This window comes from Sarcophilus harrisii, chromosome 1 (genome assembly GCF_902635505.1).
Source record: "Sarcophilus harrisii chromosome 1, mSarHar1.11, whole genome shotgun sequence".
In the NCBI taxonomy this organism is placed as follows: domain Eukaryota; kingdom Metazoa; phylum Chordata; class Mammalia; order Dasyuromorphia; family Dasyuridae; genus Sarcophilus; species Sarcophilus harrisii.
This window is the reverse complement of record NC_045426.1, coordinates 135,092,525-135,110,827: the sequence shown is the minus strand read 5'-3', so window position 1 is coordinate 135,110,827 and position 18,303 is coordinate 135,092,525. Positions and strand designations below refer to the sequence as shown.

Sequence of the window (18,303 nt, the reverse complement as noted above, 5' to 3'; positions counted from 1 at the left end):
AGTTCATATCCAGGATTTTCTAAAATAGACCTCCTTATAATTCCTTATAAAATAATAATATTCATTACATTCATATAATATAATTTATTCAGCCATTCCTCAACTAAGGGGCATCCACTCAGTTTCCAGTTCCTTGCCACTACAAAAAAGGCTGCTACAAACATTTTTTGCACACGTGAGTCCTTTTCCTTCTTTTATGATCTCTTTAGGATACAGACGCAGTAAAGACTCTGTTGGATTAAATGGTTTGCACAATTTTATAGCCTTTTGGGCATAATTCCAAATTGTTCTTCAAGAATAGTTGGATCATTTTACTCTATCAACAATGCATTAGTATCCCAGTTTTCTCACATCCCTTCCAACATTTATCATTTTTTCCTTCAATCTTAACCATTCTGAGAAGTGAAGTCTCCCACTTGATTTATAAAGCCTTTTTTTGAGTACTATAAATTTTCTGGGCAAATAGCATTTAACATTACTTTTTGGAGGCTTTTTCCCCCCCATTGTTCTCTGAAGATGAACCCTGGTCTTCCCATTCCCATAATGAGTTTCTATGATTGTGTTCTTTTTCCTTTGCCTGTTCCTTTTTTTAAAAATCTCTATAATTGGATCTCTCCCTAGAACCCCAAACTAAAAGCTCCACCTATCTGCAAGTGCCAGCAGCATCCCTGTCCTAATGCTTCTGCATTCACCAGTATGCTGGTTCCTTCTCCAGGGTCACATCTCAGCAGCACAGCTGGGCCTGGCCTTTTCCTCAGTGTTCCAGACTCAGACCCCGATTTTCCGTGCTGTCCAGAAAGATGCTCCAGCTTGCTATTTCTATGGAGCTAGTCTCGAAGTATTTGCACTTCACACAGGTTAATACCCTCCTGAGCCCTTTTTTATGGTCTTTTCCAGGTGTCCCCAGGGGATCCTGATTTTTGTTTTGTTTTGTTTTGTTTTGAATTGGCCTATGTTCATCCTGAGATCAAATTTGTTCTGTTTGTGGGGAAAATCTGGAGAGCTTGAAATTTCCAACATCTTTCTAGAATCTTCCCTCTACTTTTTTGTTAAAAACTTAATACACATAATTGTCCTTGATAATAACCTCAAGTCTTGTAACTTTGTAAATAAAAGCCTTACTTCAGGCCCAACCCACTTCTTCTCTGGTCACACAATTCTTTGATTTTGTGACATAATTTTTCATTGACATATACTGCAGCATTTTTATACCCTCTGGGTGTCTCTGACTACCTTGCCTTGTGATAGCAGTTTTGATTCCTTTGAAATTCTATTCCATGATTCCACCTAGCACTGAATTAATATTCATATTTAAAGATGAGGTTTTTATTTTGAGGAAAATCTAGAGTTCATTGACAGTACTATTTGATTTCTTAGTTGTACATTCTTTCTCTCTCAGTTCAACACAGCATCCAGTTCATCACACATCATCTGTTGCAGGATATACCTACAACTCACTTGGTAAATGGGGCTTTTTTGTAAATTTTCCACTAGAAACTGCCCCTCCAACATAGTCTGGACAATGGCATATTCACCCATTATGTATTTATTTCAGGTCGGGAAAGAACAATCCTACAGCTCTAGATTTTAAGTCAGAAGATCCGACTTCAAAACAGAATTAAAAAAGAAACTCAGGTCTGCTATTTACTGCCTTCTTCACTTTAAATAAGGTGGCTCAGGTCACTTCCTCCTACATCCTGATGACTAATCAAGACCTATTCATACATGAGAAAGTTTTAGTTGCAGTGAAGTGACTTCCCCTTTTCCTTGATGCAGAATTAAAAAGAAATTGAGGTTTATTTATAATAATAGGAAAAACTTTTCCCAGTAATTTCTTCGGATTTCTCTTATTGTTGCTTTAATGCATTGTTTAATTTTGGATGAAGGGTGTATCTGAGACAAGAGTTCTAAGTTTTACTAAACCCTCAGATTTCTGTAGATGCTGTTCTCAATGAAGAATGTAAAGGAGTTGCCACAATGTGGTTTTTATTCAGAATGCTATACTCATTACTCGGGATGAGAAAGTCACACGGTTTATAATTAGGATGCCTACATTGTTGAGCTTCTAAAGAAGAAATGGACTATTGTTTTATTGTAAACATGTTGATTACTTAATTTACCCGTGATTCTCCTCGGTGGAATAGCCGCATACTCCCACTCGTGAACACTATACATTTATCATGGTCTGCTAGACACACTTGCAGTGATCCTTGAGGGCGCCAGAATGAAAATATAGGAAGGCTCCCGCTGGAGCAAAGTGCATAAACTCGATCAGGAAACAGGGAGGGTGAAAAGGGAGTGGCGGAACGTTGGGTGTTTCCGGTGCCTACCTGACTTAGGTTGGCCACTCCCACGGAGCGGCGTCTGCCCCGGAGTGTTTCTCCGCCTCTTGTTCGAGCTAGCCAATGAGCAGCGTAGCTCCAAGGAGGCGGGACTTCCTGCTTTCAACCCCGGGACGGTTAAATCCTTTCGTGGAAAGTCGGAAGCTCCTATTCCTCTGGAGGTTGTTCAGTCGACGCTACTCCCCGTCCTCCCTACGTGGTTTTATCCTTCTCCAGCTTCCAGTAGTTTCTGTTTATGCTGGCGTGCAAAGCTGTTTCAAAGAAGTATTATCGATGACCCGGAACGGTAGGCAGAACAGCCTTCCCTATCAGGGAAGGAAACCGAGGCCGAAAGAAATCACGTGATCCCGTCCTCTTCCTTCCAGTCTCTCAGAAGTTCCGGGGAATGCAAGAAGGATGTGGGAGTGGAGCTCTCGTAACCACATTGCTTGGGGTTGGGGGTGTTTGGCCGCTATCGTTATTTCCTGCTGATAGTGGAACTACTTGGTTTTCTTTGTTTGGGGTTTTGTTTCTCTGCCTGTCGCGTGACCCAGACTCCAGTGGCGGGCAGGAGAGGCAGCGTCTATAAATGTAAACGAAGCTCGTCTATTACACCGTAATAAAACCAACAAAAATTAACTACAAAATACTGAGTTCGCGAACCCCAGATTAAAAACGACCGACGTAAAGGCTAACTGGCAGCAACCTTCCTCCAGCAACATATTCTGAGTTACCAGGCGAGAAAAGATTGTTTCCTGGGGGGGAAAGTGGGGCTTTGTGGGGAGGTGGCGTTGTAGGGGTCAGGACCTGCACGCGGGACCCTAGAGGGATAGTAGGGAAGAGGGAAGCCGTGAGAACTGGGGAAGGGATGTTTTTCCTAACTCACATTGATTTAATACCAATAACCCAACAGCGGCTTTATTTCCAAGATTCAGGTGCGGGAAATAGGCTCACATAGTCACAGGGATACTGAGTTGTAAGGACGGGAATTTCAATCCAGGGCCCCTGACTAAGAAATGCTGAGAGTTGTATTCACTGGACTGCAGCACTTAGAATTGTGTTGCTTTTTTCCAAGGGGGATTAAACAGTTTGAAAAGATGAGCTTGGGCCAGGTGGTGAAGGTCATGAATACCAGGATAAGGAAGGAGTGGATTTTATCCGGGACTAATTAAAAAATTATTGCAAACAAATCAGGTAGGAATTAACGAGAGGCTAAACTGAGGTTTTGGTGTCAAAGAGAAGGACTGTTACAGTTCTGGAAAGGTACAGAATTTGATGCTAAGAAGAGACAAAGGCGACTCCCAGGTTTTTATCCCATGTGCCTGGAAATGAGGTAGTGCAATTACAAAAATAACTTAATTAGGAGGAAATGCACAGGAAGGAGGGGAAAGGAGGCATTTTGGACTTACATGTGAAGTTGTTCAATAAACGTTTGAAAATGGATCAAACGTGCAAATTAAGTCAATTACATAAATATGGATAGTTGAAGCCAGGTAAAATAGATAGAGAAAAAGAGGTCTGAGAAATTAATCTAATTTTTACAACTTTTTGAATGAAATATGGCATATTTTATTAATGATTTACAGATGGAAATGAGACACCCAATTTTGTCAAATATAGATAACTTACTAAACATTAAAACTGATGCACTAATTCAGAATGCTTTCTCCATGTAGTCTAATTGCCTTTGATTTAGATTTATTAAATCTATTTATTTATGCATTTGTTAATTAAATCTACAAGTTTGTTAAGATTTATCACAACACTTCAAAAACTATATCTTTATTATCTTTTGTTTTTACATCATCTCCATTGCAAAATATACTCCTCTTTCCTATCCCAAACAAACTGTTCTTTTTATAACCAAGCAAATCAAAACAAAGTATGCAGAAGTGGCTGTGTTTTAAACATGCTAGTTTAAGGATTAAATATTTATGTAATGGCATTCACTGTTCTGAGGCATGAGTGGGTTAGCATTCACTCTTTTCCCTCCAGCTTGGAGATCTCCTTTTTTTTCTTTTTTTTTTTTTTTAAATGAATGATTATTTAATTCAGATAAACATTTTTTAAGTCCCTACTCTGTGCATAACACTATACTAGGCCCCAGAGAAAATGAAAAAAAAAAAAATCAGAGCATACCAAGACCCTGCCCTCAAGGAGTTTTTAGTGCAACAGGAGCCTACAACTCATAAAAAGACAAGCAAAATAAAAAAAGTATGATAAGTACAGTATATGGATATTATGTGAGAGATACTTCTTGAAGAATCAGTATTTAAAATTAGTAAGAGTAGTAGAAATTCTTTTTTTTTTTTTAAATAGCCTTTTATTTACAGGATATATGCATGGGTAACTTTACAGCATTAACAATTGCCAAACCTCTTGTTCCAATTTTTTACCTCTTACCCCCCCACCCCCTCCCCTAGATGGCAGGATGACCAGTAGATGTTAAATATATTAAAATATAAATTAGATACACAATAAGTATACATGACCAAAACGTTATTTTGCTGTACAAAAAGAATCAGACTCTGAAATATTGTACAATTAGCTTGTGAAGGAAATCAAAAATGCAGGTGTGCATAAATATAGGGATTGGGAATTCAATGTAATGGTTTTTAGTCATCTCCCAGAGTTCTTTTTCTGGGCATAGCTGGTGTTCAGTTCATTACTGCTCCATTGGAAATGATTTGGTTGATCTCGTTGCTGAGGATGGCCTGGTCCATCAGAACTGGTCATCATATAGTATTGTTGTTGAAGTATATAAAGATCTCCTGGTCCTGCTCATTTCACTCAGCATCAGTTCGTGTAAGTCGGAGATCTCCTTTCTTAATCTGTCTTTTTATACCCAGTCTCCACTTTTGTCTGTGGTCAATCTATGCTATTCATTAAACATTTTGTGGAGCACTTTAAAAAAAAAAAAAAAAAAAGCGGCCTGGCATGGAAATTGCCTATTATTGTATGTCATATTTGTATTTGCACTTATTTGTAAAACATTATTTATTGCCAGGTGAACTAAGCAGAAATATTTTCCCCCCCAGGAAAATGTACTTATTTGAGGGATGTTATCCCCAAAGTAAATCAAACTCTGATAATGGTTCAAGTCTCAGATAACACCTAAATGAAATGTTAATTACTTTTTTAAAAGATGTTTTATTGATGCCTTTTTAATTTTTGTCATAATTCTTTCAACCCATCCTCTATATTGAACTCTCCCTTGAGTCAGAGAAGCAAAAAAAAAATTTATAGTAACCACATCAATTTATACAACATTACAATCTAATGTACTTTCACTACTGCTTCGATGGGGAAGGTATTTTTTCTTATCTGTGTTCCTTGACCTTCAGTTAATCAGTTTGATTACCTTTAAGTGATTTTTTTATATTGTTTTTGTGTATTTATTCTCTTATTTTCTTCTGCAGTGCTATGTTTTTTCAAATTCATTATTTTTTACTGCACAGTAATGTCATTACAGTTCTTATTCCATAGTTTTTTCAGCCCGATCAATGGGCACTCATCTTGTTTTGGGGTTATATATTAGATTTTGTTTCTTAGATTTTCTTGTAATAAATGATGATTAGGACTGCTCTAGTAAGAAATGCATAAACTAGTATGTGTCCTGTAAAGGTCCCCAATAGTAGTTTTGTGTGTGTGTGTTTTCAAATAAATATAGAGGAAAAAGAATCTGCTTTGTGGAATAAACCAAATCAGTTCAGCTGGAATAATAGGTACTTTCGAAAAGCTGTTCTTTAAGAGCAAACTACTTGGGATCACCTAAATGCATATACCCTTGAGAGAAAACAGCTTATATCATTTCACATACCTGTAAATTCTGTGAAAAATGATACAGAATTTCAGAAAACTATTGTTTTTGATAATTGACAGCTATAGGGAGATAAAAATATGATGAAGTTCTGAAAAATTAATTGATGTTCAGGTGGGTTTTTTAAAGTTTCTACCTCACTGAGAAAGAAAAAATTTCTGAGTTTTAAATTTATATTTAAAAAAAAAAAAGCAAAAAGGTTGGGAGAGATAGTAACAATGTAAACATACATAGTAATGAAGATTCAGTCTTTTTTTAAATCCTTAATATATAGCGGAGTGACCTGGAATATTAGTTGGCATTCAATAAATACTTACTGATCAACTCATTAGAACTTCTGTTCCATTTATTTATTTCCATGTTTAAAGATTGAACAAATAAGGAATTCCATGGAAAATTTTAATCTCTAATTTGAATATAGTTCTTATAGTACAGTAGAAATGGAGTCAGAGTATCTGATTTCTTTGTGGTACTGCCATTTATTACCTTGGTATTTTCAGGAAAATCAGTTAATTTCTCTGGCTTCAGTTTCCTAATCTGTAAAGAATGAAGATGCTGGACTAAATAATCTCAGGTCTTATACAGCTCTAAATCTATAAAACTAATCTGTTCTTTTATTTTAACAGGTTTAATATGCATTGAGAAAACTGTGATGTTATGACCTATTTAATATAGGGTTGTTCTTGGAAAACTTATATTCATTAGCAATGGAGATTGAAAAGCGCATGGTACTTTATGAAGATGATTCAGTAGAAGTACACTATCTTGATGGCTCCAAATTACAACTTTCTCCATGTGGCTCCGAATTCCTATTTGAAAAGGCACCTCCTATTTCCGCACATCCTTTGCAGCAACCAGAAAGAATTCGTCAAAGGACCCAATTTGTTATTAGTAATTACAGAGTGAGTGAGTGTGGGACATTCTGATTATTATTTATAATACTGTCAGATCCCATGGAGGGAGGTTGGTGAAGATATAAGATAATTCAATCTCTGGATAATTGTCATTCTCTCCATTAAAAAATGTATCAAATTAATGATTTTATTTGTTTTTCTTTCTCATAGGAGCAATTACTACAGGCCCTAGATTTTAGAAATTGCTTTTCTAATTGTCCATTTTTACCTGAAAGCATTATACCTTCTGAAAGAAAACAGGTAAGCTTTTATTTGACTCAGATTTTCTTTTTTTTTTTCTTTTTTTTTTTTTTTTTTTTAATTTAATAGCCTTTTATTTACAGGATATATGCATGGGTAACTTTACAGCATTAACAATTGCCAAACCTCTTTGTTCCAATTTTTCACCTCTTACCCCCCACCCCCTCCCCCAGATGGCAGGATGACTAGTAGATGTTAAGTATATTAAAATATAAATTAGATACCCAATAAGTATACATGACCAAAACGTTATTTTGCTATACAAAAAGAATCAGACTCTGAAATATTGTACAATTAGCTTGTGAAGGAAATCAAAAATGCATGTGGGCATAAATATAGGGATTGGGAATTCAATGAATTGGTTTTTTGACTCAGATTTTCTTAAATATAACCTGAAAAAGTAAACTAGATATCATTCCTTTACATTAATTGTTTTAGTTCATTGTTGTGGCCCTTGGAAATAGAATCACGAGTGTGGCTTATATAAACCTGTATATTTCCATGCAATAACAGATTTAAGCATTTCCATATTTAGGAGAAGAGGTATGTGACCTGTCATCCTATCCTCAGGCCAAACCTTAACTTTTCACAAGAGATGACCATCTTTTTAATTCTTAAAAATCACTGCGAATTGTAAGGCCTTTTGAGGTAAAATAGACATTTAAAAAGATGTTTACAATCTTAATATTTCTTGTTCCTTTAAAATTTTTAACAGTGAGTTTTCTCTAGAAAGTATTGACTTTATATATTCAATTTGATCTCTGTGGAACAATTACTTAATTTGCATCTGCTGAAGAAGGCCCTGGGAATATTCCAGTGACAAATGAGATAGTCTGTTTCCTATAAAGAGTTGCAATTTAGTAGGGGAAATAAAATAGACACAAATAAATATAATATGATTACAGCCATATAAATGTGCGAGAGTACAACATGCCACAAGAGTTCCGAAAAGAGGTCAAGGAAGGTTTCACAAAGAAGGTGGCATATGGGCATTAAGTAGAATTTCTGCAACGGCTGATGGGAAAAGTTCATTCCAGACATTAGGAAAAAAGCTAAAAACATGGAAATAGTATAGAACACAACTAGTTTGAGATAGTTTGAATGGTTCATTGTTAGGTCTGAAACAAAATATATGGAAAGAAGAGTAGTTTGAAATAAAAATAATGTCCTAGAATTAAAACTAGAAGAGACTACAAATACAGCTTTAAAAAGACCTTTATAGAAATTTTCCATTTTAAACTACTCATTTTACAACTGAAGAAATTGACCCCAGAAAAATAAAATGATAGACAGACAATATATTACAAAACCAGGAATGAAACCTAGGGTCCTCTGAATCTGAGTCCATAATGGAGTTAGATTGTATAGGTCCTGGAATGTCAGTCAGAGGAGTTTGTACTTAATATTTGATAAACAGAAAATTTTTTAAAGCTTTTAAACAGAGTAATGATAATTAGAAATATCTGTTAAATTAGGTATCAGTGAATGGCATGGATTTGAGTTGGGGAAGCACAGTGGTCCAAGCAAGAGGTATAACAAGGAATTGAGCCAGTGTAATGATAATTATTAATGGATATATATCCATCTGTATATGTCTAATCTGTTGATATGGAGATATGGTATTTTAAAGTTTTCAAAGCCCTTTCTCATATATTCTTATTTGAGCCTCACAGTAACTTTATGAAATAGATTATATCAATAATAATGAAAAGAAACAGTTGGATGCAAGAGATACAGAGGAAAAAGGACATATATTTTGGTCCATTGATATGGGAAAGAAAGAAGAAAAGATAACTACTATTTAAATTGTAGGTGAAGAATTAGAATAAACAAATAGGTCAGGAGAAAAGGTATATTTTGAAGCAAAGATGAGTTCAGTTTGGACATGTTGGTTTGAGATTTAGTCCCTTAAATTTGAATGTGCACAACAGTAGGCAGTTAGTGAAATTATGATGAAATGTCAAAGGGCCTGTCAAAAGAAAAATGTAAGAGACTGTTTGTTAAAAAATGCATTTTCTAGAAGGCCACTGAGATAGACATTTGTATCACTCATTATTCACGATTTTATTCCAGGGATATTGGGTCTAATGTGATTCTTGCTTACATTATAGTTAACTTATTATTTTTAGAGATTAACTCATTAGTATTTTCTGAGAGAAAAATATTCCTTCATTCTTATTTCTCCCTTCCATTTAGCCTACATGCCAGCTCAAATGACCACCCCTATCTGTTGAATATACTTTGGATTTTTCTGTTGTTGTTCATGCTATTTTTCTCTGTATTAAGAAGAATTGTTCAAAAGACTATTAGGCCATTTTCTATAGTCTTATCTGTAATTTGGTAGAGAAGCCATTCTACCTTACTGTGCAGTTTCCCAAGGACTTCTCCCTATGCTTCCCACACCTTACATCATCACAAAAGAGCCCCTTGGAACCCACCTTTTGCTTGAAGGATCCTGTACCTCCTACCCCAGTACTGTGCAACTCTTCCCATTATAGCAGTTGCCCTTTGCAACTAAATTGTGCTATTCTCCACAGGTTCTTCTTCCTATTTGATTCTCCCCTGTGTTGTCTCTTGGATCTATACCCTAAAGGTCCTGCCCCTCTGTTGATGGTTTCACTCCTAACCTGATTGCTCTCCCTTTTCTTTCTTATTCTTTCCACAGTGTTGGCCAGTATGACTCAAACCAATTGTTTTGGACTTACGCAATTAATTGGATTGGTGGGGAGAAGGGAAGGTATAGTTGTGAGTCAAAAATGATGCTAAAATTTATTTGCAAGATACCTAGAAGAATGTGATGATACTTTTAACAGAAACTAAAGAATTAGTAGATATTGAGGGGGAAAAAGATGTTCAGTTTTAAGCATTTAATTTAAAGTGTTGATAGGGAGAGGTACATATGCGTAGGCAGGGCAGACAGTTGGACATTAAGACTAGTACTTGGGAGAATGGGCAATAGGAATCAATTTGAGGTTAATCACTATAAAGTTAAATACTGAAATTGTAAAAAACAGATAAGGTTGGAAAGCAGAGAACAGAACAGGGTCAAACAGTACTATGGAGAAAGGAATAATAATCAGAAAAAGACTTTGAAAAGATAACTCACCAAGAAAAAGAAGCAAGAAGCAGCAAAGTCTTGGAACCTAAGGGAGAAAAGAGAACCAAAAAAGAGAATTGTCCATAATAGCACATGTAGAGAAGTCAAAGAGATGAAGACTAGCGTGAAGCCTTTAAATCTAGTATTTCAGGTGGTTATTGCTAAATTTATAGAAAGTTATTTACTTAGTAGCTGGAACCCATATTACAAGGATTTGGGATAGTGTTAAGGAAGCAGATCCAATAAATGTAAACAAGTCTTTGTAAAAGGTCAGAAATGAAGGGGGGGGGGGGGAAAGTGGCATCAAATATAAAAAGAGGTGGGGTTTTTTTTTTGTTTTTAAACAAATTTTTTGCTTTAAAGTAGGATAGATCTAAACTTGGGGGGGGGGGAGAATTAGCAACATGTTTTTTGATAACTTCATGCTATTAGCTGCAAATGAACTATCTCAAGTTACTAAAAGTTCTAACAGATGTGATTGTCCAGCCACTATCAGTAATCTTTGAAAAATCTTAGAGAACAGAAGAGATAGATGTTGCAGAGCAAGTGTTTTGACTTTAAAAGGGGAGAGAGGAGAAGTGAGTATAGTCTGTATTCTGTAGGTCAAGTACCATGACTGAAAGAAGAACTTTTCTGAAAAAATTGGTATAATACCAGGTTGGAAAGAGGCCTCTAGTGAAATATTTCAAATCCGTTATTAATGTTTTGATTAATGACTTGGATTTGTAGAAAGTACAAAGACTAGATTGGGTAGTGGATATAGGTGACAGAATCAAAATTCAAAAGAATTCTACAAACCACAGTGCTGTTTAAAAAAAAAAAAAAGACATTAATAAGGATTAATGTAAAGAGTTACACTTAGGTTCAAAAAACACAACAAATTTAAAATGAGAAAAACTTATGAAGATACCAGTTCATATAGAAAAGATCTGGAAGTTTTTATGAATAAGTCCAGAATGACTCAGTCTTGTAAATATTACTTTGATTACCTAAGGAATCATGTCTGCTGGTTCTTTCCATATCTGTGGATGTAGACTTGGCAACAAATTTATTTAGGATTAGATAAAGTCTTCTCTCACTATCATTAACTATCTTGAGTTACAATTCCCTATTAGCCATTTGTGTCCTGTCATTTCCAATCTGATACTCATTCTCTGTGGCAGAGAAAATAGCAATTATTATGACTTGTGTCTGTTTTATCATTATATCTACCAAAATTTCTGCTATCCCTTTTGATCCTTTTTTTTCCTCAACAAGCCTCAATAAGGCTTAAAAAAATCTAATACCTTCTCTTTGTCCTTAGCATTCATCACCAATTTCTACTTTAGTATTCTAGACATTCTTATATAACCATACCTTGCTTTTGCATTTTTCCTTTGCTTCTGTCTTTTCAGTCTTTTTAAAAATTTCCAGTGTTTAATAACTTTCTGCATGCATGCATATCAGTTTTTTACACATCTCCATATTCTTCTTTATTGAAATTATTTCCATTTATTCCGACTTTTAATTCTTGAGAGCTTCTTGCCCTTTCTTCATTGATTTCCCTTATACAATCTTATGTATTGGAGTTTTAACTATCCTTTCAATATACCCTTTGAAATCCATTCTCCCAAAAATCTAGGATACATATTCAGACTAGGATTTTCTTTCTTTTTCCTTCATGAACTATAATATGGTTTGATTATTACCCCTTTTCCCCCAACTATTGTTAATGTTTCTATTTCATCAACTAGTTTTTTTTTTTTTTCCTTCTTGGTCTGAGAATATCAGTTAAAGCAGATGAAGAACAGTTCAGATCCAACCTCAGGTACTAGTTCAGACTAGATTAGGCTCAGATATTAGTTTATAACTCAGAATTTTTGTGAGGATCATAAAAGATAGTATATGTAATAGATATGATATAGTGGCACAGAGTTTTTGAGTACTGCAAATGAGTAGTGTGTGTAAAGTGCTTAGCACAGTTCCTGGCACATAGTAGTTAATAAATGCTTGTTCCCCTTCCCATTTCCTCGGTTATTTAAAGAAAATCAGTTGTTTAGGGCATAATTTAGCAGAAGTTGAAAAAATGAAATTATCCAGTCACTTTTAGATCATATCTCTATGCAGGCTTGTGATCTGTTTATTAAACACGTATATTTCTTCCTTCTATCTTGGTGGTTTTATCAGAACAGTATCATTTGTAGTTTTCCTTCTGCTGATCCTCTCCCAAGTGCTTTCACTGGTACTTGAATTTTTTGAGTTACTCATATGAGCAGAAACGTTTAATAATTACTCAGTTCTATTCCACTCCGCCTTTTTTTCTGCTCCCAATGAATAAGCCTTCCAGGGCCATATTCCATTCATTAGTCCCGTCCCACTAAGGCTGATTCATATCTATGAGGTTAGATTTGTCTCCTTGCTTTTAATATGTCTTATTTACCTTCATCATCTATATATGATAGGCAGAATAGAACAAGCTAGTAAAGAGTTGACAAATTAAAAATGAAAGAGACAGAAAAGCAAAGGCTCAGAGGAAACAAAAAGAGATAGGATCATATCTCTAATATTAGCTAAGTTATTTGGAAAGAGAAGCGGAGTAGGAATTGGTTATCCAATAAAGAAAACATGGTACAAAGGATGAAGCATTTAAGAGTAGAGCTCTTATTCTATTGCTAAGAGTAAAGCAATATTAATATTGTTCAACAATAGAGCATATTGTTCAATTGGCCATTTAAAACTGAAGAGGGAGAAGGAAGAAAAGCTAGAAGTTAGGCATATGAGTTGGACTGAGATGAGTAAGAAATAGAGAAAATTGACATTATGATTAAGATTAAGTACAGGTTCAGAAGTAAAGGACTTTTTAAAAAGTAGTACTCTGAAAAGGGATTTTCAAAGTTAAAAATCTTGGCAGTGAGCAGTTTGAATGATAATGAAGTCTAGAGTGTGATTTACCTTGTTGGGTGGAACAAGTAAGGTGATGATGGAAATGATAGCAGTTGTGGGAGTTAAGGCCAGGGGGTTAAAAGGGACTTAGAAATGAGAAAATTAGTTGCCATAAAAGACAACAAAGTTCAGGAAGAAGAGAAAGACTGAAGAGTTCAGGAGACAGTAGATGACAGGAGCTAAATTTGAGAAAAAAGTTGTAGAACCAGTGGTGTTATAACACAGTAGAGTGGAATTATGGAACCCAAGTTAAAATCTTAGATCTACCGTTTAATTATGTTATCTTCAAGTTATTATGGGATCCTCAGTTTTCTTATCTGTAAAATAGGGGATTGGACTGGATCACTTTTAACTTGTAACTCTGAGTCTTTGATATAAGAAAAGATTTGAGAATTTTTTTTGAAAAGTAAAATTTTAGTTACCATAAGAAAATGTAAGGACTATAGGAATGGAAGAGTGTGCTGACATTAAGGAAGGGGATCCCAAAGCAAAAATAAATAATCAGAGCGACAATATCACCAGGATCTGGAGTCAGTTGGAATGAAAGTACAGGGAATAATTAAGCCATGAGAGTTTAGCCCTGAGGTTTTAGTTGTCTTCCACTAACTTATATTACCAGGAGTGGAACAGTGACTTGGGCTCTAAAAGGGAAGCTGAATTGGTTTTAGGTTAATTTTATAAGCATCTCTCAGAGGAATCATTTGTCACAGAGCCAAGGTCTTTAGTCTACTAAGCTCTAATTCTAACATTGAGTGTACTGTCAACACTTGAGTAGAAGAGTTGAATTGTTTACAGAAAATCTTTATTATAATCCTTCTTTTATTTTTTAAAAACAGTCTATTTATACTGATATCTCAGAAGTCAGGTGGCCCAGTCGTGATACTCATGATGCAGTGATTTGTATGGATGACGGCACTGTGAAGATTTCATCTTTAGATGGTCATGCTTATCTTTGTCTACCTAAACAGCAGCATGAATTTACTATACATTTTTTATGCAAAATCAGCCAGAAGTCTCACTCACTAATGGTACTGCCAGAAAAAAAGAGTAATGATTTTAAAAAAGTACATCACCAATGGGAAAAAGCAAGCAAATGCTGTATGTCTCAAACAACTTCTGATGGACAAATTTTGCAGAATAAGGAAAATAATTCATACTGCCATATCTTGAAATCCAAGGAATTATTGGGGGCAAATAATTTTGTAAATGAATCTGAAGAAAAAGAAATGACACCTTTGTCTCACAAGAAATACACATTTGTGTACACATGGGTGAAACAGTGCTGGTCAATGGAGTCATGTCCAGAGCAATGGAAATACCCTTTATCTTTGGCACTTGACTTTCTTCAAGCTGATCAAAATGTTAAACAGATCCCAGTTTCAGCATCTGATATTTCAAAGGAAGATGAAGAGGTTTCTGTTCTTCCCAGAGCTCTTCCCCTCAGTTGTCATAATCCACATCTGCACAGGTAATGAAAGAATTGCTTTTCAGAAGAATTCTACCATAAAAGCTAACTTAACATATTCATATTTTGAAAAATTCTAAAACTCTTAAATATTAAGTTTCAGATCTTAAAATGGATGTAATAAAATTTATTATTTTTAAGGAACATTTTTATATATCACTTTTTTTAGTTTATTCATTTTATTATTGAATCAAGCTATTAGTATAGTTGTTTAGATCATAAACCTAGAGTCCAATTTGTTTTTCAGTTATGTCATGACCCTATTTCAGGTTTTTCTTGGCAAAACTACTGCAAAAGTTTGCCGTTTCCTTCTCCAGCTCATTTTACAGATGAGAAAACCAAGGCAGAGATAAGTGATAGGCCCAAGACCTTACTAGTAAATGTCTGAGGCCAGATTTGAACTCGGGAAGATGCGTTTTCCTGATTCTAAGCCCAGCACTCTATCCATGGAACCACATATCTGCCCTCAAAATTCTAGCTTTGCACCATTACGCCCCCCCCCCCCCCCCCCAAAAAAAAATCCCAAGCCAACAATTATTCCATACCGTTCATAATTAATCCATATCCAGTGCTCTTTTCACAAGAAAAAGATGTCTAGTAGATGGTTGAAGTCTTACCTATCACCAATATTAAAAGAGACATGCCACAATGATGGTAAATCCTGAAGACTTATCATTTTAATGCAGAAAAAATATAGAATATTTTAAAGCCCCTAAATATTGGTTAGTTCTTATGACAATAATGTACCAAAACTTTTGAGATTCTTGGAATAAAAGAATTCATCAAAAGAAACTTAAAATAATTAAAACATCTAAACTGATTCTTAAAAATTATTGCTACTTTTATTTTTTATATTGTATTTTATATTGTATTTCATATCACTTGTATATTTCTCTCCCTCCCAGAGAGTCATTCTTTCAAATATAGAATACAAAAAAAGGGAGGAAATTTTCATTTTCAACCAAGTTTGATTCATTATTCTAGTCAGCTCACCTCTATAAAGAAAGAAGTTGGTGCATTCTCATGTCTTTGGTGCCAATTTTCCACCAACATGATTTGGCTTGACTGTATAATTAATTATATTAGAATTTATTATAATGATAATAAAGAAAATCATCAAAAAGGTTAAGTTTAGATAAGTAATTGTCTCCTGGAATTTTCTTTGGAAAATGTAGTTTGATTTTTTCATGCTCTAAATTTCATAGGGGAAATCATTATATGATTATAACATTATGTTGACTTTTTCAGGTAAACATATGGAGTATTCTTATAAATAATTCCATATTTGTTTTTACTTCGTAACAGATGGAATTTCTCTGATTCATCTTTGCAGGAACAAGAATATACCTATCCTGAACTTGCAAAAGTAGTATGGTATAAAGGTACATTATTTAGGTAAGATATTCATATGGTGTACATTGTTCATTTTTTTAAAAACTAAATTTGAACTAAACTGAAAAGTGTTCCTTTTAATAAAAATTTCATCCCAGCTGAGCAAAGGATTTGTATTTTTTCATAGTTACCTTTATGTTCATATGTATATAAGAAAAAAAAATTAATTTTGGTTTAACATTGATTCTTCTTTAGATTAACTCTTGAAACTGTGAACTCAATAGAAATTTTTCCTGGTGATGGATCCATTCTCAAATCAGAAGGAACTTTTTTGGGGAACTATTTCACATTCTCTCCAGCACACAAAGAATCAGAACAAGTAGGTCTTAATAATCAATATCTTCACACAACAATACTGTTAGGTTGAGTAGATGTTTCTGATACTTTTGTTTGGCTTTTTAAATTGTAAAGATATACTTCATGAAATAAATTGTCTTACAATTCATTATATAGTGGTATATTGCCCAGTCATGGCACAGACTGCATTGTCATCCAATTTGCAAAATTTTGTTTTAATAAGTTCTTATTAGCATGGATAGGCCCATTCTTGGCAGCTCACTGACGGTATCCTTTCACCCTACTGTACTTGATTTGCCTGGGCAGTCTTGCTTGAAAACATATATTTTCCTCTAGCATATGATAAAAGTTTATAAACCAGTAGCATTTTAGCACAATTTTTAGAATATTAGTAAATATTAATAAGATTATTCTTTTTGAATTTTCTAATCATATGAATGCATGAAGAATGTGATAGATCATGCTTAGTACTGGTAGAAGATTATAGTGGACATAGAATGATAAAATATATTTAAATAATAGACTTTAATTTACCCAAGAGACATTTGCCATCTTTCTCTTAAGAGATAGCATTATATTGTCCTACTTTTCTTTGCAATCATAGTAAACAGAATTTTTCTACCATCTACAGTAGAATGAAAAATTGTATAAATTGTTTAATAAAACCAGTGGGAGAGATAGTTGAAAATTAAGTTAATCTTAGCCTGTAAGGTGTAAACAATATAAAAAAGTAAAATATTATTATGACATATAATAACAACAATAGTTAGTATTTATGTAGTCTTTTAAGTTTTGAAGTGCTTTACACAGCTAGGAAGTTTCTGAAGCGCGGTTTGATCCAAATCTAGTACTCTTATCTACAGTATCAATAGCTGCCACAGATCTAAGGAGTATCCTAGTCTGTAAAATAGTAACATGTGTCCTTTTATGCAAAGTTCAACTATAACAGCAATTTTGCTTTCTTGTTCAATTAAAGTTTTATTCTCCCTGTTTAAGTTTACTTTTATATTTAAATGGAAAGAGTTAAGGCATAATTGAATTTTAGTAAGCTAAGGTTTAAAATTATTCAAAAATATAAATACAAAGTGATTAGTTTGGGAAGATAACTAACAAAGGACAGCAAGAAAGACTTAATGTAGAAGATGATGTTTGAGCTACTTGAAAAAAAAATATATTGAATTTGTAATAGCATTTCATATGTTTACCTGAAAAATTCAATATAATGTCATATAACATTTTCCCCCACTAAATTTAGAGCACTGAAAATGAAACTACATTTTCAAAAGAAAACTTAAGGGGACAAATATGTATCTAAATTTAATCTTTTTGCTGATTTTCTGTATTGTCATTATTTGATGATTTTATGAGACAAGATGAGAAAAGAGTATATTTCAAACATAGGGGCAGGACCAATGCAAAAGCATGAAAACATGAAGTATATAGTATTTTATATGAAGAACAGAAAAAAAAGCTTTTTTGACTACTCAGAGAGCAGGTTGAAGAATGAGGTGCAGCAAGGTTGGAAAAATAAGTTCAGGACAGGCTGTGAAGGTCTTTCAGAGCCAAAGGAGTTTAGGTTTTCTCCTAAAGATAAAAAGAACGTACTGGGATAGATTTCAGTAGAAATGTAATATGCTCAAAGTACAAAAATCATTAACAGTCTTGGATAAACAAAAGTGGGAAGCAACTTGAATTAGGTAGACTGTTACAATAGTCTAATAATTACAATAAGCTTTGTGAAGATAACAAAGGGGATCAGTTAGAAGAGATGTTGTGGAGATAGAAAGTTCTAAATTTAACAGCTGATTGTATGTGAAGAGTGAGGGAGAATTAAG

At 34.2% G+C, this 18,303-nt stretch overlaps 1 protein-coding gene across 4 annotated transcripts in view; it reads left to right on the top strand.

Annotated features, from left to right (window-relative positions):
- The first annotated feature begins 2,107 nt into the window (after positions 1-2,107).
- The window catches only part of C1H5orf34 (chromosome 1 C5orf34 homolog), a 33,178-nt gene continuing 16,982 nt past the window's right edge, over positions 2,108-18,303 (top strand). For 2 of the 4 annotated variants that reach the window (XR_002769360.2, XM_012541408.3), the window contains exons 1-6: positions 2,110-2,628; positions 6,768-7,043; positions 7,206-7,295; positions 14,151-14,782; positions 16,085-16,174; positions 16,367-16,490. Coding sequence is in view for 3 of the 4 variants with exons in the window: in XM_012541408.3 (XP_012396862.1) it covers positions 6,849-7,043; positions 7,206-7,295; positions 14,151-14,782; positions 16,085-16,174; positions 16,367-16,490 (1,131 nt within the window). In the remaining variant the exon portion in view is untranslated. Of the gene's footprint in view, positions 2,629-6,767; positions 7,044-7,205; positions 7,296-14,150; positions 14,783-16,084; positions 16,175-16,366; positions 16,491-18,303 lie in introns of all 4 variants that reach the window. The other 2 variants (XM_031964752.1, XM_012541409.3) reach the window with 2 other exon arrangements.